Genomic DNA, 12,725 nt, shown 5'->3' with positions numbered 1-12,725 from the left:
ATTGACATTCGATCTGACAACTGACTTGAATCCATAGATACTTAGTTTGATTTTTAATGGTTCTCGGCTATGGATCCTAGAACTTTGAACCTCAACGCAAATAAATGGAAAATGTTGCCGTGTCTTAACAATAACTACTACAGTGGTAGAAAAATAAACAAGCCTTAATTAAGTGCTGTGCTATACGCAACAATTTCTAGCCAACGAATCCAATGCATTAAATTTGACTAGCTGACTCATCCCGGCTTCGTTCAAGCCGAATTTCTAAAAATACTGACACGTGTACCTATTAGAAAATTTCCTATAAGATATCATTTGGAAACTGGCGGACTTATCTACGTACAAAATCTCATCCTCCTATTTAATCCCCTAAGAGGGAGAGGATTTTATCAAAAGTCATTTCCTTAGCGATTACTTGTAGTAGTTATTCTGTGCTTACATCAATTTAATAGAAACCTAACTATAGTAGGTATGCGGGGAGGGAACGCCCCACGCAGCCTTCGCGTTTACTCGGTGCGGGCGAGCGCGGGTGACATGCGGGTGTGCGGGGAGTCCCCCTGCCTCATATCCCGATTGCCATCTCAACCTGTCGCGGACTATATTATCTGGTACATACCTACTAAATACCTAAAAATTTCAAGTTTCTAACCCCAGTCGTTTCTATTCAATAAAGCTATCTAAAATTTCCCTTCACGGCACGAAAGCAAAGTTTACGACGTTCTGTCAATATGTCGTTAAATCAAATTAATAACGAGACGACAATAAAGATTATTAATTGATATTCCTATTTTCTACCGTAGGTACCTATCATGAAAAGATCGATTTATATAATAATTTTTTGCATTATTTTTCATTCTGGGGTAAGAATATTGTATTTTTAATTAATTAACTAGGTAAGTATTTTAGTACCTATGTGATTTGCATGTGGTTTAATTTAATAATTTAAATAGATAACCACAAACTAAACTATAAGTACCAATAACTCATATTATCCTCCCTACATTATTAAAATAATATAGTTGTGCCTTACCACGAGACGCTGCCATTAGTAGATAGGTACCTACTTAACTTAATTGCAAGTATTATTTTCATTGATGCTAACTCAGAATAATGACTGTTGCTAATAAGTAATATGTCAATACCTACCTACGTATAATATTAAATAAAAAAAACAATTATTCTACTTTCAGTCAAGTCACGAAGACTCAGAATTCGTCGTAGACTCAATAATTGAAGAGGAAAATATAAAGGTAGGTAGGTGGCCGTAGTAGCTTACTGTAAACCTCAAAATAATTTATGTTCCATTTAAATTACCATTAATTTTCAGTTGAACGATCAAGAGTCAAGAGATATTAAAGATGATAATGAAGATTTCAATGAAAAGGTGCGTCTATACACATCTATTACTGTATTGCGAAAATGTGTATGTTTATTTGTTACTTCTTTAAACTTCATCCACACAACGAATTTCTACAATTTAATTTCTAAATTTGCTCTCAGATAGTTTAATTGCTGGAAGTGGATTATGATTTAATCCTGAGAAAACAAAGAATTCCCTCAAAACTTATAAAGAAACAAGATCCACGCGGAAGTTAGATATAAAAAAATAGTTTTCATCCATACTAATATTATAAAATGCGAAAGTGTTTGTCTGTCTGTCTGTATGCTAGCTTTTCACGGCTCAACCGTTTAACCGATTTTGACGAAATTTGGTACAGGGGTACCTAGTTTGCATCCCGGGGAAGGACATAGGCTACTTTTTATCCCGGAAAATTTAAGAGTTCCCACAGGATTTTTAAAAACCTAAATCCACGCGGACGAAGTCGCAGGCATCATCTAGTATTAAATAACTAGGTAAATCTTCTGTCTGAGAGTATTCTGACTTGCTTAGTTCTATTTTCTAGTTTCAAAAATTTCTAAGAAGCCACTGAGTTAGCGAATCACCCTCATTAGTTTGACATGCAAGATGTGCAATAAAATAACTAATACATTTGCTAGTAACTCAGCTCTTACTTAATATGGATGTTAAAACAACTATAAAGAAGACTATTACCGCACATGTGTGATAAAAATATTACCCCAAAATAAGTATTTGTTTATCTTATTTTTTTAGTTAGGATATCACTCCGATGAAATGGAAAAAGCAAGAGAGGCTGGTGATGCTGCTGACCTTTTTGGCACAAACCAGCATTACAATATTCCAGTGAACTACCAAGATTTGGGAAGACGATTTGTTTTAACATATCCTTATGTAAAGGTTTGTAGTTTACGCTGTAGCTCGTACCCAATAATGATAAAGTTGTATGTGACGTTTTAGTAATCTCAAATAACATACCTAAAACATAAACATTATAGTTAGTTACAAGTCAAAAAATATAAATACCTCGCAGATAATCTATCAACTACTAGTTATAACTACTAATAATAATAATTTTCAATTTTAGAAGAATATCGTAAATGATGCCGCCGAAGCCGAATTAGACAATATTGTAAAGGTCAGATTGCAAACATAATTTAATCTTATTTCGTGTTTTTCTCTTTCGCCTAACTTTATTAAGATCCGCATACAAAATTAATTTCCGCAATAAAAAAGGCTAAATGGGTCTGGCGTCTGGCAACACATTCAATAGTAGTTCCGTTGACATAAACTGTGTTCGTTTGCTTCTCTTTGTGCGCATGTGCGCGATTCGTACATGTGCAGTTCTTGGTGCAGTACACAGAGTACATTATATATACTGGTATAGAGACGACAGCTAATCTTTCGTAGTGGCGCCATCTGTTTCTAATTGCAGTAACTATTGTATGTAATTTATTTTTAATTTTTTCCGGCCTTGGATACTAGGTTTTTAAGGTCAACTATATAGCTATACGTATAACAGGTATAACACGTGTGCAGGTTTGATTCATATATTATTCTTATAGGTAGTGACTTCAAAGAAACTACGAATCAAAAATTATAATCCCGCTTAGGTACACGTCGCAATATGGCAGAAATTCAGCCTTATTCTTAGTTCGGCCGCATTATTTATTATTTTATACATTGAAAGAAGTACTTTCAGTACTAAAAGTTGAGGTAATAAAACAAAACCCGTAATTTATTATTTAAAACTAAATTTTCTTTTTTTCTTTACACATGATTTTTGTACTGCTTCTCTATAGGTTATGGTTATAGGTTATAGGTAGGGTTATGTTGAATTTAGCATGATTTTAAAAGTGAATATCCCAGCAGTACACTTGAATGGATGGATCACGGAAGCAGTAACACTGCGTAAACAAAAATGTGGCACAAAAATGGATGTCAAGGTTGCTATAGTACCCTTATTATAAATGCGAAAGAGTGTTTGTTTGTTGGTTTGTCCTCCAATCAAGTCGCAACGTGCAACGGATTGACGTGATTTTTTGCATGGGTATACTATAGACTATACATATAGTCTATGGGTGTAGATATAGACCTAGAGAGTGAAATAGGCTAGGTACTTTTTATCCCGGAAAATCAAAGAATTCCCTCAGTGTTTTTAAAAACCTAATTCCACGCGGATGAAGTCGCGGGCTTCAGCTTCAGTAGCATAGGAGTAATAGTGTCCTGGGGCTAGTAGCACCTAGTAGTAAATAAAACTTTTTGAGTCGTAGAGATCTTCTTCTTCTTAATTTGCTTTATGGGAAGTCGTAGAGATACCAGATTACAGTGCGACAAGGCTCTCTTGCCACTTGATTGACATTGACAGGGGGGCGCTATTGGAGAACAAAGGCTTAGAATATTCAAACAAGAACAAAGGGGACACTTGACGGCACCGTTAGTTCCGATTTCGCCACGCGCCAAGATAGCCTTGTCGCACCGTAATTTATTTTTTGATAAAACGCCATCTAGTTCTAATTGCACAAACTAAAATAATGGAGATTTTTTTATACTAAACAACATTAGTTCTATCTGTTAAGACCCTGGTGCAGTATATCGCCTTGTGTTGTCAGAGTCTATTTTCTTTACGTTTGAGCTACTACCACAATACAATTACACACCCACGAATCACGCACACAATATGTGCACAAAGAACAGCAAGCGAACACGACTCTTCATAATACAGAACTAATTATTATTTCTTATCCTACAGAAGTACCTTGAATCGAAAAATACATCTAAAGATCTAATACCAGTCAAGGTAAACTCTACACTTAGTCGTATGGAAAATGGAAATATCCAATGTGTTCCACAATTATTTTCATACGCTTATGTTTTGTAGGCCCCGCCAGAATTCGTTTTACAAGTAGCAAAGCAATCGGCTCTTTTGGAAGCTTTAAAACCAATAAATCCAACCGATGAAATTATTCAAAAAGCTATTCTTAGGACAGGAGTAAGTATAAGCACCCCAGTACTAACTCCTTCCATTTGATCGGATCCAAAGGCGGGCTGTTCGACTTGTGAACGATCCCAAACTAACCAGCCCGTTGGAAAGCCTGGAGCACCGCAGAGACGTTAGCTCTCTATGCGTGTTCTATCGCCTTTATAATGGAGAGTGCTCTGAAGAGCTTTTTGACCTCAGTCCACCCTCATTTTTCTACAACCGCACCGCGCGCCACCGTAAGCAATTTCACCCTCACCACCTGGGTGTCTGGCACTTCGACCGTCCGTTGTGCCAGATCCTTCTTTCTACGCACATGCAAACTGTGGAACAAACTCCCATCGGCGGTGTTCCCACTAGATTACAACATAGGGTTATTCAAGGGGCGGACCAACAAATTCCTAAAAGGCCGGTTCCTCTGGTGCTGCAAATGTTCATGGGCGGCAGTAATCACTTAACATCAGGTGACCCACCTGCTCGTTTGCTCGCTATCTCTATTTAAAAAAAAAGTTAAATATTCCTTATGACACAAGAAATTCCAGGAAAAAAATAGTATAAGCTTAGATTGCAATAAAATTCGAATAGATGTATTAGAGCGGTGATAGCCTAGTGGTTAAGACGTCGTCGATTCGGGGGTCAAAGGTTCGCTCCCGAGCACGCATCTCTAACTTTTCGGAGTTATATGTGCGAGCGCGGGTGACGTCCCCCCGCCTCATTCCCCGATTGCCATCCCGATTTGTCGCGGACTATACTAATACTACCATTAAATTCTTGCACTGTAAGGAATACTGGGATGACGTATGGAAAGAAGACGTGGATGCAGGAAAAATGCTACGATCGGCCAATAAACGAAATAAATTGGTAAGCTTAACAAGTCGTAATCTATCTACAATTTATATAAAAGGAAAAACTGACTGACTGCCTGATCTGTCAACACACAGCTCAAACTAGGACGGATCGGTCTGAAATTTTGCACGCAGATACCTAGCTATTATTAGATACGTAGACATCCGCTAAGAAAGGATTTTTGAAAATTCAACCCCTAGGGGTTAAAATAGGGGTTTTAAATTTGTGTAGCCCACGCGGATAAGCTAGTTAAGTATATATTTAATTTCAGGACTCTATCAAAGTAAGAATTCCGCCTGGATCAAGACTTCACGCCCTCATTTCAAAACTGAAAAGCAGGTCACCAAGATTGCTTTACGTCATAAATAAAAATGTCGAAAGATAATGCATTACCTTGTTTTATTTATTTTCAACTAGTTACGCCCCAACGTCGCACGGATGACCACTTACTTGCTAGTGCAATTGCAATCAGCCGTTTGGTCACAAAAAAATGGGCTTTTAGACCCAGGTCACCCTGAGTGTACTAAGGTCATTACGAACGTGCGGACTGGGTCATAAATATTATGAACAAGGTCTAAGGGTACTGGCATAAAGAACCAGGTTTCCGGTACTGACAAGTAGGCGCGGGTCAGTACTGATCGGTGCGGGTAAAATAGCCCCATACACCTACATAGTATGTATGCAACGGATTGAAATGTCAATAGGGGAGGGAACGCCCCGCACACCCACACAGTTCCCGCGCTAACCCAGTGCAGACGGGTGAAGAGCAAGTGTGCGGGGCGTCCCCCCGCCGCATACACCGATTGCCATCTCGAATTGTAGCGGACTATATCCTAATAGCTCTCACATAGAGACAGGTAATAGGTATAAGATATTAAGTCTATTTTAGCCGCACCAAGCGAAATCTACCTGTACCGACCTGTCGGTACCGGAAACCTGCTTCTTTATGCAAGCACCCTTAGGTCGTCTGTGCACTGTCTGAGCAAAGTCAAATGCACTCTATAGATCTCAGCCTAGAATGGGGTAGCTAGTTATTTAAATAATTAAATAAGCGCTAGGAATATTCTATTAAATTAAATTTTATTTCCAACCCCACTCCCTTAAATCAGCATTGATAAAATCATCACTTTTTAATCTTCTAACACTTGGGGGTAGATCACCATAACCTTCCAATAAAGGGTTGTAAGTCCATGGCAGTACATGGGTAACACCACAACTGTCATAAATTATAGTATTTTGTTCATCCGACTTGGTTTTGTTAGATTTTTCACTCTGAAGTCTTTGGTAGAGGTCTTCGAATGACGGTTGGGCTGAGTCATTTAGGTTGTTTTTAGCTGTGACTGCAAAAGAGTGAAAGTAGGTCAAGTGCAATCGGACTCCCAAGTCGCACACAAAGGGATCGGACCATACCATCGGATATACGAGTAAGTCCCGCAAATTGCTATTGTGCTGGAACCATGTCTCATTAACATATTTAAGTAAAAATATACTATCAGCTCGAAACTTCAGTCTAGTGCTGACGTCACTAAAGTGACGGCCACGCGCAGTAGAAATTTGCGGGACTTACAGGAAATAACACTTTTTTTATGACAATAAGAAACAATTTTTATCACGACTGGCACATAAAGTCACGAGGTTTGACAGTTCTGAATTAAATTAGGTGTGTCTGTCGTTTTCTTATTACATTGGTAAGAAAAAGATGCAAATACTCTTTTTCATCCTAGTTTGGGGGTCAGGAACTTTACTTGTTATTAGTATATTATGGTTTACTTAGTGTACAGTATAGAGTATATTTTTGTAACTTTTATGAAATAAAGATTTAAGTATTAGGTATTGGCACCAATTCCGTTGTCTTACTCTAAACTAAATTTATAGTATCTGCATCCTTTTCTTTATAACAATGCAGAAAAGGGACAGAACATGAACTTTACATTTAAAGACTCTAATAGTGCACGCTACAAATTTAAATAGTAGGCTCGCGACTGTGCGCTAGAATCACGGATTTTACCATCTAAAAATTAAATTTAAAACTGTCAAACTGCGTCTGTCCTTTTAATATTACATTAGTAAGAAGAGGATGCAAATACTCTAAAATTAGGTTACACTCAAAATCAGTACCATAGTCTAAAATATTAGTTACCATATTCTCTTATTGCACTGATTTGGTCTGGAGTGTAATGAGAGTATTTACAGATAGCCCCAAAGTTACATTCACCTCGGAAGAACCTGTGGCATAGCTTTTTGTTGCTCTCCTCTTTTAATATTGTTTCTGGATCTGAAATATAAAATGAAACGTTTTATTAACTAACAAATCATCATCATGATCATGATCAACCTATTTAAACAAGTGTATCCCCCCACTCCTGCCTCTTACCCACACCCCGTAATTCCTGCAGTTGGTTTTTAGAACAGAATATATTTATATTATTTATATACTTAATATATTTTAGAATAGAATAGAATATATTTTTATTCAAGTAAACTTTTGTGCTTTTGAATCGTAAACTAGTTTAATTTACCACTGGTTCGGAATGCCGTTCCTACCGAGAAGAAACAGCAATAAAGTCGGCGGTTGCTCTTTTTAAGTGATCAATTTTTTCTAAAGCCAACCCAAACTCCAAATAATATCCTTGGATATAAGTTACCTTTAAATTGTTGATAATGTTCGTTGACCATTTTTTGATGAAATGTTCCTTTGAAATGAGTCCGTATTATAGAAGATGCAGATACCATGGTTTTATCACAATAATCACAGTAGTATCGTTTACCCATGTTTCTTTTATTGGATAAATAAAAATATTCCACAGGCAGAAAGGTGACTTCTTTGCGTAGGTATTACTAATAAAATACTTTCTATAGTTTCTGTCTTTATTGTTTTCATTAAACAAATTATTTTTGGAATAAGAATTACAATAACAAATTAAAAAATTTGCAAAGATTTTCTTTATAAAATTAAAACAAAACAACAACAAACCCAAATGCCCAAATTATTGGTCTGTGATGTTATTGGTCTGTGAACGTGACAATTTACTACTTTTTTAACTGGTTTTACGGGTCTGGATTCTAGGTTCTAGCTTCTAGCCACCTTCTAGCCATTTTTGAGCCTTCAAACCGTAGATTGAGTAAAAAAGCTAGATTAAAGTACTGTGTAACCGCGTATGCAGGGAGAAATGGCGAATGCTCGTGAGGCATATATTTATTTATTTGACAACTTAAAACTATCATTACAGGCTAACCTAATGCGATAGCTAAGTTAACTTAATAACATCTGCCCTCAAAGACGTTGCTTCGTGATGACCACGACCCATAATCTATGCCACGACCGCTCTGCCAAGAGTGATACGACAAAGAAGAAGAAGAAGAATTGTGTATGAGATAGCGATAGCATGACGTAACGATGAATAACACGACATAAGGAGTCTTTGTCTTGCACAACATTTTTGAATAAATAAATATATTATTAAAAAAAAAAATATTACTATTGTTTAGTAGTCAATATTTGTATTAACCGATCAACAATATTTGTATTATAAACGTTTTTTATGGGAAAACAAGTAAATAACTAATGAGAAATACAATGACACCACGAATTCTCAAAGTTTGTTTTGCAACTAAAGTTGTATTCCTTGTATGTATTGTTGAAAAAAAATGGTTACACGATAAGGGACAAAAAGTAGGTTAGCTGCGTCTCTGTTTATCACATTAGTAACTTTATCTGTGCTCTCTTTTTAGTGTGAATGAGAAAGCAAACGTTCCTTTATCTAGCTTTATTACTCTATCTACGACAGGAAAGGAAGGTGGAAAGGCAGAGTTAAAGGTTTTTCTTGTTTTTTTCTTCACTCAACTTTGGATTCTAGCTTTTTGGAACTGAACCATCACTGACACGCTAAGTTTGTTAGAAATCTTGTAACTAACTATAACAAACTATGCTTATTATATTATTATAGTAGGGACATCAGACGAGTCACAGGGAGCCGCTGGATTCAGGCAGTGCAAGACCGTGGCGTGTGGAAGTCCTTACAAGAGACTTACCTATATCCAGCAGCTGTGAACGTCTATCGGCTGAGGATGATGATGATGATGACTGCTTGATGATTTCTTATTATAATAGCATTAGCGAAACCAATAATTAATCTATGTTATATAGATACCTACCTACAGTACGCGGCTGAAAGTAATGTACATCGGCCTTTAGAATGATATTTCGGATTTGTAGAGTGTTGTCTCTGTCACTCATACCTACTATAATATGACGTTTTGTCGGTCTCAACGACAGGGACAACGATCTACAAAATATCTGCTATATCATTCTAAAGGTCGTTGTACATTCCTTTCGGCCGCGTATTACTGTCTGTAATGTAATTTTGCAAAGCTTAGGTAGTTACATAGGTACCTAGGTACATTATTATCTAGGTAGGTAGGTAACTATTATGTTTTTATTTTATTTATGAGGCATTTTTACACATCACTTAAAAATAGTAAATATTACATGCAGAGGCATCTCTAGCCCTTGTGGCGCCCGTGTGCAACCAGTACCCTGGCGCCCTCTAGTCTAGTAGGAGCAGGGTCAAAATGGAATATTTATATTTTCAAACGGAAATTCGGATGCAAATGGTGCAATTTTTAATGATGATTTTAAATGATGAGGGCGTCGGCCATAACACGAGCGCAGGGTCTTTGAGAGCGCCGGCATCGACGCATCTTTGCAGGTGTCGCATTAGAGGACGCTCGGCGCCCCCTTAGACCCGGCGCCCGTGTGCGCCGCACACCCTGCACCATAGGTAAAGACGGCTCTGATTACATGAAAATTAAAATATCAGCAGTATTAGCATGGCTATCCAAATCCAGGTACGTATTTAAAGGCACCGTAATTTTGCGGTACAGCATAATTAATTATTGGCGATAGGTAAGGCAATCTTGGATAGTTTTGCACATTTGCAATATCTGCACTATATAATTACTTTTGGGAGGATTCATGTTATTACTGTAAGGAACGCTTGGAAAGTTTTGTACATTTTCCCCATTCATAAAAGGAACAAATCGTTGTGGATGTTCAGACGCTTCAACCAATTTCGCAAATAATTGATTACCATTAGCTGCCTTTGGTGTTTCAGGTGTGTTTATATTATCTACATTTGTATAAGGGTATGCATTAGAAAGGTCTTCAAAATTATAATCGTTTACGTCTCTAGATTTGAACGGTATTTCAGATCTCTCATTAGAGCTTAAGACTACATTTGGATTCACATGATTACTTCCAGACCTAACAATTTGCCTGTCTTGTATATTTTGATTAATAACATTATTTCTCTCCTGATTCAGTTCTCTTCTGAAATCAATATTCTTAGGAGGGCGACTTCTGAAATCAATATTCTCAGGAGGGCGAACTTTCACAAATCCTGGAACGATGCGACGTTGGGGTATTATAGCCGGGTGTATGTGTGGAACTGAAATTGTGCTCCGGATCTGCGGAATCGGTATTACCGGAGCTGTTGGAGGACCTGAAATTGTGCTCCGGATCTGTGGAATCGGTGTTACCGGAGCTGTTAGAGGACTTGAAATTGTGCTCCGGATCTGTGGAATCGGTGTTACCGGAGCTGTTAGAGGACTTGAAATTGTGCTCCGGATCTGTGGAATCGGTATTACCGGAGCTGTTAGAGGACTTGAAATTGTGCTCCGGATCTGTGGAATCGGTGTTACCGGAGCTGTTGGAGGACCTGAAATTAAAGAACAATGTTAATGTATTTATTATTATTAAAATATACCACAGTTATTAGGTACAGTTGCCGGCAAGAAATTATTGTACATCGACCTTTAGAATGAGAATAAAATGAGAGATCGTAAAATACATACAACACACGTTACCACGTGAAATATGATTTCTTGCTGTTATCTTTGTGTCAGGAACATTTCTTGGTTCTACAGGTTCAACGATTTCGTCCCCATCTTTAGCTTTGACCTCAATATTTTTATTGTTCGGCTGCGACATCGCTCTCCTTGAAGCAGGTAAGTCATCAAGCAAGTCCCAAGATGAATTTGATTCATCGTTTATATGCGTTTTCCTATCAGAATCTTCATCAGAGGCAAATTTGGCATTAATATCATCTTTCTCATTTTGTAAATAATTTGCATCTTTAATTGCCCTTCTAAACGATGTCGTAGTTTTTTCCAACTCACCAAACTCACTAGTAAATTCTTTTGCTTTAATTTCTTCTTTCATAGCATCTTTCGATTCACTATCTGTTTTAGCAGTAGTACTACTACTTTCTGCTTGTTTGCTTTCCTCTTTTGTAGCAGATTTAGATTCTTCTATACTTTCAGCAGTAGCATCACTTTTTGTTTCTTGATCAGCAGTTTTAGATTCATCTTCTACTATAGCTGAGGCACTACTTCTTCGTGATGATTTAATTTCTACTTTCTTCATATCTCTAGTTTCACTTTCTGCTGCTTTTGCAGTATCACTTCTTTCTTCAGGTTCAACATCTCTTTTATTGATTAATTCTGAATTAGCAGTCCGACTCTCTTGTTTTGAATCTGCGGTTTTTAATCCTTCATTTTCTATTTCATCAGCTTTTAAGTATCGTGTTTGAGCAAATTTATTTTCTAAAGAGCTGTATATTTTATTTAAATCACTCGTGCTTATGACATCATCTTTTCTGAGTAGGACCGGTAAATCATCATCAGTTTCATCATTAATCCGCAGAGTTGGGCGGTTAATTTTATAATTTGCATATTCAATATTTGTTGTAGTGGTTTCCTGTAATAATACTTAAATCAATAACATTTGTGTTTAAACACAGGGTGGTATTTTTTTATTCAGTAGGCAATGCTTGAAAACCCGAATTTTCTATTGGAAAAAAAAACGTGGTTGCGTAAAAGATTTCATTAAGAAAGATAAAATAAGATTATACTCACGTCTATTTGCCTCGCTATAGACAATGAAGTAAGGAAAAGGTGCAAAAACACTAACGTCCTATTCATTATAACAAATTAATTAACTTTATCATATTCAAAGTTGAATAACTAGTGTTCACAACACCGACTGATTATGAATTGATTTGATTAAAGTATCCATAAATATGCTACTTAGTTATTTACATGAACTACTTCCTATGATGTATTGGAATAGTCAAATCAATTCGCCACAGTATATAAAATGCCCAGGCGTAAACAATTTCTAATACATTTTACTCTCGAAAAGACATTAAATACATAATAATTATAGTTCAAAAACATATCTTTTCAATCGCGAATAAGATTGAAAATAAATTTTTCTATTATATTTACATTGACTTCAGTGGGTTGGCTTATTATTTTGCTACATTTGCGTTTATCGTGATTAATTTTTACGCGCATTAACAATGCCAATGACGTTTTTAAGAAATGCTTCGACTTTCGAAGTGGAGCATAAAGACAATAACCAGAAGATCCATTAAAAACTTACCAACTATTATTCCGATGATGATTAAACTAACATTAGATCGACGTAACATACTTAGGTAGCCGGTAGGTACCTACATAGTTACCACGATTAATTTTTGT

General features: G+C 36.7%; 3 protein-coding genes across 6 annotated transcripts; 1 reads left to right on the top strand and 2 right to left on the bottom strand.

The window, feature by feature from the left end:
• The first annotated feature begins 742 nt into the window (after window positions 1-742).
• On the top strand, window positions 743-5,568 carry LOC117993970 (uncharacterized). Of its 3 annotated transcripts, XM_034981848.2 has the most exons (9): window positions 743-860; window positions 1,191-1,250; window positions 1,328-1,384; window positions 2,114-2,257; window positions 2,445-2,495; window positions 4,110-4,157; window positions 4,239-4,349; window positions 5,121-5,198; window positions 5,455-5,568. In XM_034981848.2, the coding sequence occupies exons 1-9, from the start codon at window positions 810-812 to the stop codon at window positions 5,566-5,568; spliced, it is 714 nt and encodes a 237-aa protein (XP_034837739.2). In that variant the 5' UTR covers window positions 743-809. The 3 variants fall into 3 exon arrangements, with proteins under 3 accessions (XP_034837739.2, XP_069363396.1, XP_069363397.1); XM_069507295.1 differs by lacking the exon at window positions 2,445-2,495; XM_069507296.1 differs by lacking the exons at window positions 5,121-5,198; window positions 5,455-5,568 and adding an exon at window positions 4,880-5,110.
• A 678-nt stretch (window positions 5,569-6,246) lies between these two features.
• Window positions 6,247-8,165, bottom strand: LOC117993783 (zinc finger matrin-type protein 5). Its single transcript, XM_034981617.2, has 3 exons — window positions 7,829-8,165; window positions 7,324-7,458; window positions 6,247-6,523 (listed from the first exon to the last, which is right to left on the bottom strand). Exons 1-3 carry the CDS (start codon window positions 7,953-7,955, stop codon window positions 6,264-6,266), a joined length of 522 nt encoding a protein of 173 aa, XP_034837508.1. The 5' UTR covers window positions 7,956-8,165; the 3' UTR covers window positions 6,247-6,263.
• A 182-nt stretch (window positions 8,166-8,347) lies between these two features.
• Window positions 8,348-12,224, bottom strand: LOC117993969 (enolase-phosphatase E1-like). 2 transcript variants are annotated; one of them, XM_069507297.1, is made up of 4 exons: window positions 12,099-12,224; window positions 11,037-11,940; window positions 10,847-10,900; window positions 8,348-10,630 (listed from the first exon to the last, which is right to left on the bottom strand). In XM_069507297.1, the coding sequence occupies exons 1-4, from the start codon at window positions 12,162-12,164 to the stop codon at window positions 10,077-10,079; spliced, it is 1,578 nt and encodes a 525-aa protein (XP_069363398.1). In that variant the 5' UTR covers window positions 12,165-12,224; the 3' UTR covers window positions 8,348-10,076. The 2 variants fall into 2 exon arrangements, with proteins under 2 accessions (XP_069363398.1, XP_069363399.1); XM_069507298.1 differs by lacking the exon at window positions 10,847-10,900 and having other exon boundaries at window positions 8,348-10,684; window positions 11,049-11,940.
• Window positions 12,225-12,725: the final 501 nt, after the last annotated feature.

The sequence above is a fragment of the Maniola hyperantus genome, chromosome 25, assembly GCF_902806685.2.
Source record: "Maniola hyperantus chromosome 25, iAphHyp1.2, whole genome shotgun sequence".
Classification (NCBI taxonomy): Eukaryota; Metazoa; Arthropoda; class Insecta; order Lepidoptera; family Nymphalidae; genus Maniola; species Maniola hyperantus.
Note: the sequence above shows the minus strand (reverse complement) of the source record. Positions and strands in the feature narration are given on the sequence as shown.

Bases quoted from the DNA above. Each gene is read 5' to 3' on its own strand.
- LOC117993783 (XM_034981617.2), bottom strand. From the start codon at position 7,955: ATGGGTAAACGATACTACTGTGATTATTGTGATAAAACCATGGTATCT. The intron at 7,459-7,828 runs GTAACTTATATC...TTTATATTTCAG, and splicing joins ACATTATCAACAATTTAAAG to ATCCAGAAACAATATTAAAA. The intron at 6,524-7,323 runs GTAACTAATATT...ACTCTTTTGCAG, and splicing joins CAGTGCAATAAGAGAATATG to TCACAGCTAAAAACAACCTA.
- LOC117993970 (XM_034981848.2), top strand. From the start codon at position 810: ATGAAAAGATCGATTTATATAATAATTTTTTGCATTATTTTTCATTCT. The intron at 861-1,190 runs GTAAGAATATTG...TTCTACTTTCAG, and splicing joins GCATTATTTTTCATTCTGGG to TCAAGTCACGAAGACTCAGA. The intron at 2,258-2,444 runs GTTTGTAGTTTA...TTTCAATTTTAG, and splicing joins TAACATATCCTTATGTAAAG to AAGAATATCGTAAATGATGC.
- LOC117993969 (XM_069507297.1), bottom strand. From the start codon at position 12,164: ATGAATAGGACGTTAGTGTTTTTGCACCTTTTCCTTACTTCATTGTCT. The intron at 10,901-11,036 runs GTATGTATTTTA...CTTTAATTTCAG, and splicing joins TTCACGTGGTAACGTGTGTT to GTCCTCCAACAGCTCCGGTA. The intron at 10,631-10,846 runs GTCCTCTAACAG...GCACAATTTCAG, and splicing joins GATCCGGAGCACAATTTCAA to TTCCACACATACACCCGGCT.